Source organism: Acipenser ruthenus, chromosome 16, assembly GCF_902713425.1.
Source record: "Acipenser ruthenus chromosome 16, fAciRut3.2 maternal haplotype, whole genome shotgun sequence".
Taxonomy (NCBI): domain Eukaryota; kingdom Metazoa; phylum Chordata; class Actinopteri; order Acipenseriformes; family Acipenseridae; genus Acipenser; species Acipenser ruthenus.
The window spans coordinates 5,159,607-5,174,363 of NC_081204.1; the positions used below are offsets into that span (position 1 = coordinate 5,159,607).

Here is a 14,757-nt window from a genome sequence, read left to right on the forward strand (position 1 = left end):
AAAAAAAGCCCGTTGAATGATTGCACAGCGGCCTCTACTGGCATATGCTAAAAGTTCAAATATGTCAAACTTTGCCCATGATGGCCTGTGGTGGCCAAAACGCGTGTGGCTCTCGTAGGCGTGACATTTGAGACGGTAATAAAGTCAACAGCAGCACGCGAGGTTGTTAAGACCAACTGGAGAAGACAAGGGTGATGAGTGCGGTAAGTTTAAATTCGCCCCATGTGTTGAATAATGCACATTATTAATTGGGAAAATAATTGTGAATGACCTTAAAGTCTTAATTTGAGAAACGTTTAATGTAAGGACAAACAATCGTATATAAATCGTATTTTTTATTCATGCACAACCAAAAATATAGTTTAGCAATAAAAAATGAACCTAAATGTGTTTATAAAAATGCACAACAGCAAAACCATGTGTGTGTGTGTGTGTGTGTGTGTGTGTCATAGCATAAGCCACCACAGGCCACCACAAGCAAGGTCAAGCGAGCATGCAGTTACACACTCCTGTGTAACTTATTTACCAAGCAAGGTGGTAAATATCGGTAAAAAATAAATATTTTGCTTTTCAGACATTTACCGGTTAATCTTATGGTTTACCAAAGCTTATTGACACTTATTACAGTTTGTAAATATTGTCGTTTATATTTTTAATTTTTTAGGTGGGGATTTGTTACACATGGATGTACAGATGATTTTCTATCCCCTATCTACAAGTGCAGTACAGTGAATTACACATAGACGGTCCTTTAAAAAAGGAATCATTGTCAAACTACCTGTAGGATGAGACAAGCAATTAGAGGGACAATATGTACTTTTTTTTAACAAAAAAGATGGCAGTTTGTGTGTATGGCTGACCCACAAAAAATATTCCAGTTAAATAAACAACACCTTTAAATGGTCTCAAAAAAGAAGACAATACATTATCGCATAACACCAGTCTGATTTGTGCTAGATCACCACATCCTTTCTGTACTTCTCATGTACTATACATCTTTTGCACTTTTCACGTTGAAGAGGGACACACTTTTCACGTTCACTTTGAGGAGGGAGGGACACATTTTTCGTGACACAATTATTGATATCAAAAATATATATATTAGATATCAAAATAGAATTTATGTCAAAAAGTCAGGATTAAATGTTAAAACAGCTTGCCTGGAGGCCTTCAAAGAGACAACATTGAGCAAAGTCACAGCAATATAATATATCAGCCGCTAGAGGGAGACTGTTATAACATCTTCTCCTTGTTGGATTCTGAACTGAAAACAAAAACACCAGCACAATGAACAATTAATACACCTTGGTCCCCTTTTCATGAGTTACACTTTTTCAGCAGTGTCGTGGAAGCAAACATGGACCACACTTCTGGATTGTTAACATCAAGCTTTATTCGTTTTTCCCACAATAGAATCTCGGGTGTACAGTACAGTACTGTACATGAGAAGCTAGCAAATCTAAGACCGTTCCAGTCAGTGACTTCTTTAACATTATTGATGTTTGTTTTATACATCTGCAATCAGGGTGCATTTTATTGTGACAGCATGGTCCGGATTACAAATCAACGCGGACTGGCTGGGTTCGGATTAGCGAGTCTGATGTATATCCCAGAGTCTATTTCTTTTACAAATCTCATCTTGTTTATCCAGGCCTAAATCTTCTGCTACATTGTTTTCATTGCACTTCCGAGGACCTGGATTCATAAGATTACTTTATTCTATGTTGTTCATTGCCTTGCGTTTTAAAGATACAGTTACCCATGGATAGCGTTGTCAAAAAGTGAAGTGAGTGTGGTGGTTTCAAGCTACTGCAGTCCCTATTCAAGACTGGACTGAAAACTTGCTTCATGCCTGACTCAACACTATCTTGGAGCAAATCGCTTAACCCCTTATCTTGGGCATCAGTCCAATCCAGGCTCAAGAGTTTTCATTCTCCAAATATACCAAATTAAAATAAATAAAAGAATGCTTTGTTTACTGCTAGAATGCTAACCAATGCTTTAGAAACTTTGGTTGCTGCTTCTAATTGGCTATTCACCTTTTTTTTCCATTAATTTGGGAATACACATTTACAAACAAAGTGAAAGAGATAAACTAACAGCATTGTGACACCTGTGATGTCCACATGGTTGAAATACAGCCAGACCATTGGGGGGTGAAGCAGCAGCAACTTCTATAGTTGCCTGCAGTTGTCGTTGAAATATTGAAACAAAACCCCCAAATATCTTCTACAGATGAAAAGAACCTGTGATTATATTGTTAGTGCTGATATGGGATAAGAACATGGCTTTTAAAAGGGGTTTGTTTTCTACATGTGCTTGTTTAAGTGAAGGGTATATGTTCTGCATATGTTTTTTTTTATTTATTACTTTAATAAACTGTTGCATTTCCTGGTGTTTTGTTAATCATTTGGAGACGAGATTGGGCATTGCGTCTATATAGTAAATGCATTGAAGTAGTGGAGGGGTATTAGTTCTAGATGCCACCAGGGGGCAATCACTGGCTATGAAAGTGAATGCACTTTTCAGTTATATATATATATATATATATATATATATATATATATATATATATATATATATATATATATATACACACACACACACACACACACACACACACCACACATATAAATCAATGGGTTTAAATGATGATACATTTGACATGTTTATTTGTTTAATAAAACCTGACAGCCCTTACTAACCATCCCAGCAATTTTAGTATAATTTAAGGCCTTTTGTTTCTAGCCACAGTGTACTACATTTTAATAAATTATACCAAAAAAAAAATGATATTGTATTTGAGGTACACATCCTGTCTCCTTGCAGATCAGTACAAAGCCTTATGTTCATATCAAGGTAGTAATCTCTTTGGATTAATTATAAACCTTTGCATAGCACCACCGCTGAGCCACTCAATCCTCACGTACCACCACTACTGTGTGTTGTACAATTTCCAAGGTATGCGGGTAGTTTTTCAAAATAAAATGTATTTATAAGAACTAGTACTGTAGTATGACACATTGATATATAATGTATTTTTCTTAGTTTTGGAACATTTGACGTCTTTTTAATTGCATTCACAGATAGATGCAAACGTCGTACAAGTTAATAAGTTCAGAACAGGTGTTTCACAGTTTATTATCGGAAAGCTATAAAGATAACAACACATTAAAAGGAATAAGTTATCGTATCAACTCGATTTTATGTACAGAGAATAGCAGGGCTGTTAATGATGCCAGATACCCTGAAACACCTTTAGAAAAGCACGCCCTGGCTTATCATAACCGTAATGTACCAATCACCTGGCTCCTCCGTTACCTGTTCAATTTACACCCTGCGCTGAATGGTTTACTGCACGGCAAACCACGCCTTCTTCCTCGGCAATCCCTCTCCTATCCCCGCCCCGTGCCACTGAGCGCATTGACGTCAAACTGCTGGAGGCTGGAGATTCAGTTTTCTGAGGACAGTAAAAAAAGCGCTTTGGACCCTAACTGTGAGACGTGACAAGAGAGACCTTCGAGCACAAGCAATCGCAGGCAGGTAGGACCGTATTTGAGTATTCTGCGTCAGCCTTTTGCATAATGTAATGGCTTATTTCAGCGGGAAATAACTGGAGCGACCGAGGGATTGGTGTTTAAATGTATTATCTTGCAACAATTGTAAAGCGCCCTGGATAAGGGCGTCTGCTAAGAAATAAATAATAATAATAATAATAATAATAATAATAATAAATGAAAATGTGAAAAATAAAACCATCTTTTTTATGAAGCTTTATATAGCTAATACATTATGTGCATTGCTTGCTTCACAGCCAGCAGGTTATTATTTATGAGCTGCATTTTATAACATGTATTTCTAGACAATTGACTAGTATTCGGATAAGATGTGCCGTTTATGGATTAAAATGTTAACATTGAGGTTGTATGGAGCATTAATGATAAAAAAAAAATGTTCAGTTATTATTATTTTAAAATGTTAACGTCTTCGTTGTATTATATATCCAGAAACGACGTTTAAATTATAAACGGATGCTGATTTATTCCCATATTCCCGTTACCGTCTATGTCTATCTGTCGTGTCGAAGGCATAATGAACACCTCAATATACATCCTATATATATATGTGTGTGTGTGTGTGTGTTTGTTTGTTTTGTGACCTACTACTACAATACCGTATGCAGACTGTGAGAGTAGCTATGCACAGCGCAACAGGAGTGGGTGATGAAAGAAAGGCTGCTGAAAGCGTTACAAGTGCTGTAGGATTTTATAATAAAGCAATGTTGTGTTACATGGTTCAGATGCAACACAGACAAAGCCAGAGACAGACAGCGTCTGCTATTTAAAGATTATTATTATTGCTCACTCACTGAAAAAAAACAAATTCTCTTAAACAGTGACATTTGATAACGAGCTCTGCACTAGCTAAGGCTTGCTGTTACCTTTGCTAGGTGTTCCATGTTAACACAATGTTTGATTGTAGCATTCAGTATATTTTAATTTTTAAAAATCTGTAGTGTTTTGGTTATTAAAGCAGACAGTCAATAAGGCATACGCATGTACTATACTGCCACACACATAAATGATAATTACATGAAACAAAACTCATCTCTCAATTACATTAGCATAACAATCCAGCTGTCTTTAGTCTCTCTCCCTCTAATTCTCTTTTATCTCACATAGTGTCCCTGTTTTAATCTCCCAATTTTAGCCCAATCCACAGCAATGAGATATTTTATACTTAATAAAATGTCATAGTTGTGTGGATAGCTTGTGTCTTTGATACTGCATATCTGTGTGTGTGCGTGCGTGCGTGTGTTTTTGTTTGTGTGTGTGTGTGTGCTGTAACAGTCAGAACATGAAAAAAGGCTGTTTCCCATTCAAGAAAACACATGGGATTGTGAATGCCAGATATTTGTTTGTTAAAAACCCTGTCTTCCCAGTTGTCATCAGTGTTGAAAAGTAACTCTTATGTTTTAATTCTGGTTAACAATCAATAAACAGAATTCGGTTTCGCCAACTGAACTCCTGGTTAATTGTTCGAATACTTTATGGGGCACCATCGTTTTCAGTGTTTGTATTTAAAGGTACTATGCTTGTGTATTGCAATTGCATGCATGCTCCTGTTGACGTCTGTTGCTCGGGTTGTTTGAAATGGTGAGCTCTCTGCGGTTTTGTTTACGGCATTTTTTGGACGGCATGTAACCTGAATATGCAGCTAAAATTCAGCAATTAATCCACTGCAATTAAATCCACTGCTGGACACCTTGTATATCTGATTGAGTGTGTTAGTGCTCTTCGTTCACCTAAAATCAGATCCAAATATGGTTTCAGATTTTTTGTCTGTGCAGAATGGCAGCCTTGGAATTCTTGTACTCTTTCCAAGATTCAAAAGCATACTTTGGGCTCAGTGTACCTGTTTTTCAAAAGCATACTTTGGACTCAGTGTACCTTCTTTTCAAAAGCATACTTTGGGCTCAGTGTACCCGTTTTTCAAAAGCATACTTTGGGCTCAGTGTAGGCTACCTGTTTTTCAAAAGCATACTTTGGGCTCAGTGTACCTGTTTTTCAAAACTTGCACATAGCAGACTGTAATCAATTGGTATTTACTTCACATAAATTCTATGTTTTGTTTATTAAAAAATAAAAAGCAAGGAATCATGTGGCTGGTTACATAAATACATACAGTCACTGTATAATAGTGAAAGAAAGAAGGTTTGCCAATATGCAAATTTAAAGCAAGCCTTCTCTTGACTAGGGAACGTTGAACCCAGGAAAACATTCCTTTCTCCAGACGAAAATTTGCATACAAATTCCTTATGGTGAGTAGTATTTTGGTGTAGAACCTTTAACAGTAAAATAGTTTTGAGGGGCATGTAGAAAATGGTCTGCCTTGGAATGAATTTAACCAGAAGACATGTCAATGAGATGTATATGACTATTTTCCAAGATCGTCCTAGGAGGTGGACATCCATTCACACTGTCACCATCTGCTACACAACAGACACGGAAGTCAGAATAAATAGAGAAGTTGCATAGGGTGTTCAACGGGGGGGAAAGAAAGAGAAATTGTGACAGAGTAGGATAGAAGTGAGAAGTGAAAGTAAGAGAGAGGCACCAGAGGAAGAAGTTGTGTTGCTTTAGTATTACTTCAGATATTTGGGTTTAAGAATTTCTTGGTCACATAAAAAAAGTTTTATAAAAAGTCTTAAATAGGTAATTATGCAGGGATTTCATTTGTACCCAACTTGGTTTACAAAAATAACAGGTGGTGCTAGTTTCTGTGTAGAAGATTAAAATAACTGGCCATAACCACTGTGCAATCACCCAGTATGTTCTGACTTGTGACACACATATTTACATTAAGGCTCAAAAGAACCAAGTACTGTTTTTTTGGTGGGGGTAGGTGTTATTGTTCTTGAAGATAACAGTGATATGTGTGAATTTGTGTGGGTTAAAAATGAGCCGCTCAAAATGTCAGTGAAGTTAAGCTCTCAGGTCACAGCGCCTGTCTTGCGTCTGAAAATAGAAAACAAAAAGATATGTAGCAGAGGTTGTGAACCCACTTCCTATCAGCACAGCAGTGCTCCCAAGGGGAAACCTGACCCTTCCTCTAAATGAGCATACACAGAGATGTTCGATATAGAATAGATTGCAGGTCGCAATCCACCATTATTGCAGTCGCTGTCTCTAGAGTGTGATGTCACCCTGCCTCTACTGCAGAAAAGACGTTACGACCAGTCTGCCAGAATGCGGAATGCAGTAATACCCCTTTTAAAACTTCTGTGTACTTTAATAAAGAAATAGCCAAAACACCATTTTAGCAAAATACATGACAATACATTATGGTTCTGGGGATTAAAAAAAAAAAAAGACGACACATTCCCCTCATTAGGCAAGGATTTTAAAAATAAAAATGATCAAAAGTTAGTTTCGTCTCTTGTATTTGGATTGCAGTGAGCTGCAGTTTCGTACAATCAGGCTCATTTTGCAGTAGCAGAATTTTTCTTCTTATTATTTATTTCTTAGCAGACGCCCTTATCCAGGGCGACTTACAATTGTTACAAGATATCACATTATTTTTACATACAATTACCCATTTATACAGTTGGGTTTTTACTGGAGCAATCTAGGTAAAGTACCTTGCTCAAGGGTACAGCAGCAGTGTCCCCCACCTGGGATTGAACCCACGACCCTCCAGTCAAGAGTCCAGAGCCCTAATCACTACTCCACACTGCTGCCCTATTTTGTCAGCACATGTTGCTGTTATTAAATTCTTCAGGTTTTATGCTGATATTTTCTACTGTGTGCTCAGTTTATGCCTCAACGTGATTTCTATAGGGTGATACTGTTTGTGCTACAGGTTGGAATATGTAGGATAGAAAATAATAATGGTGCATAAACAGCATTTCAGCTTCTGCCTGTTAAGGTAGGCCTAGTCGTACCACATTAAAACTGTACTTAGGGTCATTGCCCTGCTGTTCAGTGAAATCCCATCCAAAAAGGCACATTCCTGGTGTAAAAATGGCATTTCAATATTTGCTGTTACTTGGCAGTGTCAGAGTACCATCAGTTTCCATCAAAATAATCCCACTGCTCTCCCATCTGAATGCATATTTTATACGTCCACCACATCTGTTTCAGTATGTATCACAGGCATCTACTACAATTGTACTACAATTCTAGGACTACATGACAGACTATATCTTTCCTCAGGCTTTCAGTGCTCTCTATTGTAGACTTCTCTGCACACGTTTTATTTGAATTGGTACAGCATGCACTCTTGGTAATGGAACAGGTGACACTGACTTCCCTCCTTCTGCTAGAAAGTTTAATAGTTTCCAGTTTCACAAACATATTTGAGCCATCTGTAAAAAAAAACAAAAAAGGAAAAAAAAAAACATGTGTTGCCTTAATTATTACCCCTTCTATGAATACGGAGATAGAGTAACAAACAAACCCTTCCCTTACTTATAGTGGTTTTCATTTTTATTATAGTTGGTTGTGGTTTTATCTCATACCGGGTGATTACTTCCTGCAATCATTTCTGTTTAATTAGCAATCGATTATAGCACTTCCCTTTGTGTAAGTATTATTTTATCTTTTAGATAAACGTTAATAAAAAAAAGAAATTCAGACGTGATGAAAAGGTTGATAAAAAGTCTTTGTAAATCTGGCCCAGTTTCTTTTGGACAAATATGGGCTGAAAACAAACTGCTGGCCTATTTCCCTGTGCTGCTTACCTTTCAGAGCGGAAAAAAAGACTACAGCGTCAGACATCTGGTACAGTTTAGCTTCAATTTTTTTATTGTGTGACTTTGGGACAGGTCAATTTTGCTCACAAGCCCAAAATTAATGTAACAGTTTGTCTTTGCACATTGACTGCATTGTGTATGGAATTGCTGACTGGATTATCCACATTTCCCCTGATCAACTTCCCCTGCTGTTATTGAAATGTTTTGCTTGCGAGCATACCTTCTTTTACTTACTGTATATATGCTTAAACATCTTCACATCAACAGAACAGTGGTGAACCTATTTGAAAACAAGGGTCCATGCTCGGAAGGGGCTGTCAAATATATTGATATTTACAGCAAGCTAACTGACTAAAAATAAACATTGTCGCTGTAGCTTTAAAAATGGGGTGCAGTTCGGTTTTAGCTGCATTATTCTAATTTGGTTTCCATGTCAACATGTGCAGTCGTTACAACAGACAACGGGAATAAAAATAACTCCAGGAGCGGATGGCCTTGACAGCAGCATTTCAACACTGTAGTCAGCCGTAGTCACGGCAAGATTGCTGTGCTGTTGTGAGGGGTCTTAAAGGTGAAGTGAATAATTTGGATACACCCCAAATGCTGCATAATACTAAGATGACTGGACAAAAAAATCCATGTTGGGGGTTATCCATTGTGTGACAAATACCCAGCAAAAAAATAGAATACCATTTCATCCTTTACAGAGAAGTTTAAAAGCTACCAGTGGGTACCAATAACTGTACTTCCTGTAGCAGACCAAAGCATTACCAGTAATGGGAACACAGTGATTTTGGAATATATATGACATTGGTTGGGATACAATAGGTTCTTGTATGGTACTATGCCGTGGCACTGCAATAGATCTGTGGTTTGTATTGATTCATATTATTGTGAAACTAAAGGCCTCTACACAGCGGATGTGATGTGACAAGCGAATGTGTCAGGATTAAAAAAACAAACATTTTGTTGATACGAGTCGTTCACGCTGCCTGCTGTGCGACACCGAAGCTATAGGATCGGCGTCTGTTTTTAGGATTTTGTCGCGCAGCAGCTAGGGAACTGACCAATGAGAAACAGCTTCCCATGCGCACCTTCAAAAAACAATGGCGGAACAAAAGATAATTCTTGCAGTATCAAAATACTCGGAGCTGTACAAAAAAGGACACAAAAATTATAAAGACACGGCAGTCAGGGAGGCCATTTCCAGGGAACCAGATATAGCTGATGTGTATTACTCGTTTACCTTTACTGAAATAAGTATTCTGAAAAACTATTGTGTATTTTACGTGCAATTTATTCTAGCTGATGATACAATCGGATAAGAGTCGCCTATCACATCGCGCGCGCCTGTCACCACTGGTGTGAAAGGTAGTGTTGCAGCAAAAGTAACATTTTATAGCAGGAGAAATGGCACTACGTCCGGTGTCTGGAGATCTTAAGTATAAAAATACTACCATTGTAGTCTACCAATGTCTCATCCAGTTGTTGCTGCTGCTAGGCTGCCATTGTCCCTTAGTAGAGAACCATTGCATTGCCGTTTTTGTGCCACCAGGAGAGGATTCGGAGCTCAACAGGGAGTCCAGTGACTCTTCTTGGATGACTGGAACTACCCTGAAGGGATCTCTATGTTCCAGTGTTGCTGTCTGAATAACGTCTTTGCGTTGAGAAATCCCGGAGGCGCACATTTCACAGAGTAACCAGATTATGTAATGGTTTAAGAAGATTTACAATCCCTTTTTGTCTCATAGATTCTGAATTGTGCCTCTTGCAGGACTTGTTAAAAGCCAGAATTAAATAAATCTAGATTGAAATCGATGAATGAATATTACTAAAATAAAGAAATTAAATAAAATTGCGATTCAAGACTTGTTACCACCACTGTATCCCTTGAGGCAGTGCTTGATAAGTTAGCATGCCTGCAGAGAAGACATTAATTTTACCTAAAAATGGTTTCGCTTTAGTATAAAACAGCCTCACAAAAGCTGTGGTTTTGAGCTTGTGGCTGAAATGAAAAAGGAAGATCTGTGAAAAAAAAGAAATGATTTAACTGCAGGGTGTGTAGCTCAGCATGGTTAAATATAAACCTTTAAAGTTTAGTTCACAGGCCTGTATGAAACCGGATATGATAAGCTTAGTGTCGGTTGCACAGCTGCAAGGAGGTTTCCCCCATTTTAAATTTGGTAGCTGTGGAAGACTTTAAAAAATAAATGTATAAAATGACATTAAGGCAATTACCTGTACTACGGAAATCCAATTTACAGCTGTGGCACACCTATGATGTCATACTCGTTAGTGGTGTCCACAATTGGGTGAAATCATCGTGATTTTCTTTGTGCTCATACAGTATTTTCTTTAAGTGAAAACAATCATTTTATTTGCATTTTAAGTAGTGTGGGTGCCTTTAAGCGATTTCATGCTTTCCGTTTTTATTACGTTGTATGCATTTATTCTAAATAGCGTGAGCCATTGTCGGTTACTATGGCCAGCGTCATAGTACTGTACACAGCAGTGCAGTATAACTACATGCTATCCTATTACTATGGATGCTGCTGTCTACAGTGCAGGAAGAGGACTACGCTCAAAATGAAGGGTTGTGTCGCAGCAGGGCTGCCCAAAAGCTACAGAGTTTATAACAGACCTCCCGAAGCAGCCTCAGTGTCAAGTGTGTGACCGTCCGATTCTGGCAGCCTGTCCTGTCGTCGCATTAATCAGTAAAAGCACTTACCAACTTTCCTGGGAGCTTGTAATGGGATCCTAGTCCAGACCTGAGAATATAAGTGTGCAGAAACGAGAAAAGACTATGGCTGAGCCATGTAGCAAACTATCTCTTTCTCTTCACAGATCTGGCACAATATAATGCAAAATTCAGACGCCAACAGTTGAAGTGTAGTTATATAACTATGACATATCTATGCTTATAAACTATTTAAGAAGTTCATTTGTAAAATTGGATGTAAAGGTTTGAGTACAAGCATTAGCATATATAAAGCAACTGTGTGATTATGTGGTACTGTGGAACAACCCTAGGGACCCACCAGATAGGCTTTGAGTGGAAGGCAGACTGAATTCACTACTGAATCATTTACTTTAAAAAGATCTAGGGCTGAATGTTCAAAACTTTTGCCCTGATGCAAAGTTTGTTTATCTTTAGGTGTGAACGAATGAAGTTTTTTCCTGAAATGACTGTCTGGACTTGAACACTAGGGCTGGGTACAACCTGTTTATCTGGTCTTCACTTACATTTTGAAGGAATATACATTGAATATGCTTGATAAGACATAATGTAGAAACCAGATTCAGAGCATTTGAGTGTCTGTGTAAGAGCTGTCGTTCACGTGACTTGGGGAGTAGCACTGGAGCCCAGGTACAGGGTTCAGTACACCTGAAACTAAAAGCATGTCTAACGGTCGGCTTCCAGGGTGCACCAATATTGTGACGATTGGGTAGCTGTAGCTGGTAACATATCTGCTGCTTACTGCACAGTATCACAGGATCACGAGAGTCTGTATCTCACTCGGGTATCTGTTGCAGAAGAGCTTTTTAGTCTTTCAACTGCAATCACATTTTAAGCAAATCACAACTTCCTTTAGCTAAGCTGCTGCCAAGAAAAAAGGAAGAAAAAACAGCCAAAAAACATCTTTAATTAATGTGTTTTCTTTAAATGGCTGTTGCATTGCACAAGTATAGTGGTACTTTAAAGTCCCTGGTTTCTTCACAGTAAGGACATTTAATGGCCCTGCTAGCAGCTGAACTAAAACACATGAATCCCACAAACTGATTTCATCCCAAACAGCGTGACTTCCGCCAAATAATCTAGTTGTCTTGGTGCAGTGGTGCCGGTCCATGATCTGGTTGCAATTGCAGTCTAAGATACAGATGCACGGCACACACTCATGGCCCTAAATCTTTTTACGGCCAACCAGTTACCAGCTAACTGCGCAAGGTCTTTTCTACTGCACAGTCCATCACATGACGTGACATGTGGCTCTTCTCCCTTAACTTTTCCTTTAGATGAGTTGCATTGAAAATGTTTATGCAGATGACGAACATTATTTTTCTTCATGAATTGCTTCAAGTATACAATAAACTACACCTTCCTTCTCTGGTACTCTGGTAGAAAAACAAACAATTGAACAGGATGGGTTACATTTCTCTTGTAACAGGATGTGTATTGCCTCATCTGTCATGGATAACTGCCAGCCAACAGATAAGCTGACAGTGGGAGGCTGTCTCCAAGAATATAATTTCTGTTATTTTAAGAAAGTTTTACAGGCTATGCAATATCTTTAGTAAGGGATGGCTAGGCTTTATTAATGCCTAGGTTCTGTGGAGGTTGACCAGGAATGGGAGAGTTTTGCCAGGATGCTGCTCTTCATTGAAACAATTTTGTGAGTGCTGTCATGTCTACAAAATGTAATAGGGCCTTTCGGTTTAGATTTTCAGACAAATCCAACAGCCACTTCCTTATAAAAGTTTCCCATAGTAAAAACATAGCAAAGTGTAATAAAGCATAGTGAAAGCATGGTAAAGCAATGGTGGGCATTGTAAATAATAGTTCTCCTTGGAGGTGCCCATACTTATAGGGATAGCCATTTTGTTCAGCTTAGTTCTATATAAAGTACATATTTAAATGCCTTCCACAGCCATTCCTTTTGATGTTTCACCTGGGGAACTGTTCCTTTAGATTTGCATCTTCTTACTGGAAAACCTGTCTGAGAACCTTGGTCCGCTTGGTTAAAAACCAACGTTTTGGCAAACGCAGCTTCTGTCAATATTCCATTAATGGATTGACTTGCCCTGCTTTTAGCTTTAAGTGAGTGTAGAACTTATACACTTTTCCTTTCGACTTTATTTATATTTTTCCTTCTTTACTGTAAAAACGTCTCAAAGCATTATATAAAGTCATTATATAAAAATATGGTGTTGTGGAAAATAGTACAATTAAACTTATTTAGGGAATGGGTGAAGCCAAACATGATTTTAAAATCTGTTAAGATTGGAGTGAGGTTTACGTTTGTTTGCTTTTGAAACCATCCTATCACAGTCACTGTATCGAAACCCACAAGTCACATCTGAAGTTTATATTTTTACATGTGTGTTTTTATTATTGGATGTGTAGCTCTTTTCTCTTGACTGTTGACAGAACATGCATCAATGTAATTTTGTTGCATTTAAATCTACCAGCCTGTTGTTGTTGCTTTTGAAACAAAACAATGTAAAACAAAAAATCCCCAAGATTTGTTTTTATTGTTCTATAAGTTTGTACTAATCCTGTTGCATTCCTCCCACAGTTTAACCGTGGTGGATTGTAACAACAGTAAAATGCCTTTAGGAGAAGATGGCAACGACTGGAAAAAGAAAACTGCAGATGTTAAAGATATCTACGATTTCAAGGATGTCCTGGGGACGTAAGTACCAGCTCTGTGAACTTAACTGTGTCTTGCACTGATGACCATGTATGTACAGTAGCTTAGTGGTCTAGATTGCTATACGTAACTTTGGAAGCGCCTCAGCTACCCTCCTGTAATAGTGAATGATGATGTTCTGAAATGTAGAAAAGTACCGGAGGGTGTGTTGCTTTACCACAAGCTTACAAAGAAGATGACAATTCAAGATTATGCCCTGAGCTTTAGATTTCCTCAGAATCTGTTCTGGTTAGTACTTTAGGAAACAGGAAATCCAGTGTTTTCTGATGCTAAGCAGTGGTAAAAAAAATAATAATTAAAAAAGTATACAAGATATTATAATCAGTTTCGTCCTTTTTTTTTAACAGTTTTATCCCACATATAAATGTTATAAAAATCTGCTGCGTTTAAATACGAATGTCAAGCAGACTTTTAAACACATTCAAATCATTCTGCTTTTAAATTAATTTTATTGAATGAAAAACCTGAAATGGTAATGTATACCTAGATGCTATTGATTTTAGTTTCAAGACTTATTAATGTTATTATTATCAGCAGTGGTTCTGAAGCTTTGATGATATCAATCAATTTGTGCTCCTGATTAAAAACTTATTGAAGGGTGGGGGGTGCAAACATGCCTGCAAAATCACATAATCAACTTGATTTCATTGCAACCATGCATGTTTATTTGACATGTTTTGAACTTGGTCCCTTATTGCTGAGCCCTCTCCTGTAAGAATGCCAAGACACAAGGAAGAGTGTTAGAGTATTGACTGAACCAGGGATCTGCTAAATGAACTCAATTTATACTTTATACAAATTATTCCTTCAGTATGCCAAACAAGCCAAGATATTCATTACCAGACAGGTTGGGCTGATTCATCTTATTGCTTATTTATTGCCCACTATCCACAGCATATTTATAGAACAGGTTTAAAGAACATGATTTTAATATAGTGCAACCCATTGAAGAGAGGAAGGATGCCATCTCTGGGATTTTCAGTATTTGATATCTTTGTTGGTATAAAATGAAGACATCTGTTGCCTGAAATAAAAATCCAGATATTGTTATGTTTTAGGTGGTAACAGTAGTAC

At 37.8% G+C, this 14,757-nt stretch overlaps 1 protein-coding gene across 2 annotated transcripts in view; it reads left to right on the forward strand.

Annotated features, from left to right (window-relative positions):
- Positions 1–3,408: 3,408 nt before the first annotated feature.
- Positions 3,409–14,757, forward strand: part of LOC117412054 (calcium/calmodulin-dependent protein kinase type 1-like) — a 50,364-nt gene continuing 39,015 nt past the window's right edge. Inside the window, exons 1-2 of one of the 2 annotated variants that reach the window (XM_034020023.3) lie at positions 3,409–3,543; positions 13,549–13,665. In XM_034020023.3, coding sequence (XP_033875914.1) covers positions 13,580–13,665 — 86 coding nt within the window. In that variant the 5' untranslated portion in view covers positions 3,409–3,543; positions 13,549–13,579. The remainder of the gene's footprint in view (positions 3,544–13,548; positions 13,666–14,757) is intronic. The other variant, XM_034020024.3, reaches the window with a different exon arrangement.